This window comes from Uloborus diversus, chromosome 3 (assembly GCF_026930045.1).
Source record: "Uloborus diversus isolate 005 chromosome 3, Udiv.v.3.1, whole genome shotgun sequence".
Classification (NCBI taxonomy): domain Eukaryota; kingdom Metazoa; phylum Arthropoda; class Arachnida; order Araneae; family Uloboridae; genus Uloborus; species Uloborus diversus.
This window is the reverse complement of record NC_072733.1, coordinates 157,679,127-157,682,348: the sequence shown is the minus strand read 5'-3', so window position 1 is coordinate 157,682,348 and position 3,222 is coordinate 157,679,127. Positions and strand designations below refer to the sequence as shown.

At 34.4% G+C, this 3,222-nt stretch overlaps 1 protein-coding gene across 1 annotated transcript in view; it reads right to left on the bottom strand.

Moving 5' to 3' along the window:
* The window catches only part of LOC129219010 (serine/threonine-protein kinase 10-like), a 131,926-nt gene extending 129,075 nt beyond the window's left edge, over window positions 1–2,851 (bottom strand). Inside the window, exon 1 of the mRNA XM_054853330.1 lies at window positions 2,404–2,851. Coding sequence (XP_054709305.1) covers window positions 2,404–2,571 — 168 coding nt within the window. The 5' untranslated portion in view covers window positions 2,572–2,851. The remainder of the gene's footprint in view (window positions 1–2,403) is intronic.
* Window positions 2,852–3,222: the final 371 nt, after the last annotated feature.

The following is a 3,222-nucleotide window of genomic DNA, read 5'->3' as shown; positions in this document are numbered from 1 at the left end:
TCAAAAGAACTGAACTCGAACTTAGTTTAACTGTACCTGTACCGGCATGCATTTGTTTTACTCGCGCGTTCTCTGTTCTCCCACAGCTCGAGGAGAGAATTCAAATCAGATAGTCGTTCCTTAAAATGTATAAGTAAAGTGTATATATCTCAATTTTCGTAATAAAATGACAAAAAGAATCATTTGTATTCTTGTCATAGCTTACACTTTAAACAGGTACTTTACTTCAGCAAAACACCAGTACCTGTAATTTTAACATGTGCTACTTTAATTAGCATATATTGGTTTTCATTTTAAATGTTAAAAAATTACTCGTTTTTGTTTTTAGTCTTGTCTATTAATTATTGCAAATAGGATTTTAATCATTATTTCCTCATTGGTTATCATTGATTTTTTGCTAAATATACTAAATTTAAACAAATGAGCTCACAGTATTTTAATTTAATGTTTGGCTTGAAATGCAATATTTTTTAAAGTTTAATTTACATTCATCATGATCTTGATGTTTACTAAAATATTTCATGGTATAATGCAGATTACTAGGAAGTTTTTTTTCTTTTTTTTTGTCTAGGAAGGGGGGATCCGTAATTAAATACTGTTCTTACATTGCAATTCAAAGGATTTTGAAATGCCTAGAGCTTTTACTCTTACGGAATAAGTTGTCAAATTTATAACCCAAAATAATGTTGAAAAACACCCAACAGTCAAATTTCAGCATTAGCTAAATGTTCCTTAGGAAGTGGGGGAAATGTACTTAGTCAAGCGAAACCATTTCTAAAAGCAAGTGACTCCGGATAATATCACTATATTTAATTCTAAAGTTTAATTCTAAAGTTAATGGTGGGCATCGAAGAGGGGGGGGGGAGGGGGACTCATGGTGCAGACTACACTGTTTGAATTTTTGCAAGGTGTTTTAAATTGTTATTTCTCCTTTGGGGGGGGGGGGGGATGCACTGCGTTAAATAGTGCCCTTTTTATGATAAGTGTCCCTTTCATAGACCAGCACCCTGCCTTTTTTCCTCTAGAGTGAACACTACTCATGATCTGTGATATTGAAGACCTTTTCTCCACAACTGTCACTATTGTTACTGTGACTATGGAAATGCTACAGCGGACATGTGTGGAGCTGGACCGGCTGGATACATGGGTGCCCATATGCAAAATTTTAAGCGGGGGGGAGGGGGGGCTCAGGTATTTCCCCCATGGTTTAGCAGGATATCTTCCCCATAGAAACCAATTTTAGTACAGATTAGGATTATTAAATTTTGTCATTTTTAATAAAAATTCATTAATGGCTGGGGAAGAAATATTTTTACATTTTTGCAAAGAAAAAAGTACTAAAAGCAAGGAAGTTCCAATTTCTAAGGGGGGGGGGCTTGAGATCCCACTTGCCCCCCTATATCGGCTAGATATATCAGAAATATGAAGGGAACTCTCGTTGAAGTGTACTGATTTTTTTATACAACCTTTGTAATACTGATATTTAATTATAGTTTTCTTATGCTTTTTAAACTCTTTGCTTAGTATTGTGACCTCTTTAAATTGTGTATGTTGGATTCGGAAAACTTGAAATTTAAAATGAATTGCTTTGAAAATAATTTAAAATATTAATAAACAGAGTTAATAAGGCAAATTAAGAACTACCAATAAAGTAATAATGAGATTTTAAAAGCATAGGAAATAAAATGAGCAGACCTTTTATCATAACTTTAGATTTAAAATGTTTCAATTTTAAAATAATTCAAATATTTACTTGCAAAAGAAATGAAATCTCAACTTGGATTTCTTGTTTCAATGAGCAATGTGATATCTTCGCCACCATTAGATATATAATGAAAAGTTCAATTTTATTTTTTCGATCGGAGATCTTTTTCATCCAATGGTGGAGCATTTTGATCGGTAGAGCATTCCGCCTATTTTGACTCTGGCTTTGTACGACCTTGCACATAGGGATGGCGGTGGACCTAAATGCAATGAATTGTTTATGCTTTAAATAAATAATTGTAACAAACAGTTCATTCAGGGGTGTCTACCTCAGGGGGGTGGGGCACAGACTGTGCCATTGAAATTTTTAGGGAGAGTTGTTCTAAGGGGTATTTTTCTCTTTGTTTTGGGAGGGGGTCCCCATTTTGGGGTTCTTCGTGGTATTTAGGGGTGTGCACTCTTGCTCTTGGAGGGGATGGGCACCTCAGGTTCAGTCATGCTCAGAAAAACTCTTTGATGCATAATAGAAGGGCAAGTATATTTTAATTAAACTTTCAAATTGATTTTTTTGAAAAATGCAGGCAAGGATCAGCAATTGTCACCTTTTTACAATAAAATTTATCAAGGTAGTTTCAAACTCAATTCAGTTTGAAGAGGTAGTTTAATTATGAGTGAATTTCAAAATCTTATTTTGCTTACCTTATAAACTTTACCAAAAGCACCATCGCCTAATTCACCAACAATGTCCCAGAAATCTTCTGGATTTTCGTTGAATCGAATGTTATTGCATAACTTTTTACGCTTATTTTCGGACCCAGTTACATTTCCAAGATTAAAAATTTTCTTGAAATTATTAAAGAACGACATTATTACATATGATTATAATGTAACAAAAAATATAATTATTGACGATCATCCATAATATGAATACATTTTGGTAAGCATAGAATTTTCGAAACAAAGCAAATATAAGCGTTTATCGCAGTTTGGACAGTAAACAAAAAATTGACTTTGAAATTAAACCGTTACTCAGCGTTTGATGACAATCGTCATTATATGACACTTGAAAGCCGAGTACATGAAATAACTTGACATCTTCGTCATTCGTATACATCCGGCCCATTCAGATATCTGATTAGGAAATTTTTACCTAAATGGCAATCATTTTCCGACTGTCTCAATAAACTAAAACAAATAAATAAATTCGAAAATGAAGTTCTTCACCGGCCGTCACTGCCTTCGTAGTTGGTAAATAAAGCAATCTAGTAGTTATCGCGAAGATTGTGTAGCCATTCAGCTGTGGCTATTTACCCGACAGCAAGTGCTAGAGCTATTCAGCGTTACTGCTAGGTGGCGCGAGTGAACAAGTAGCAGCGTCATGTATCAGTGGGAGGGGAAAATGTTTTGAGTGATTTTAAAGTGGGGTAACAAAGACAATAGATTCACACTCATTTATTTGAAATCAAAATAATGCTTACGTTCGACCAGCTAACCGGTAGTGACCAGTTGATTAATCAC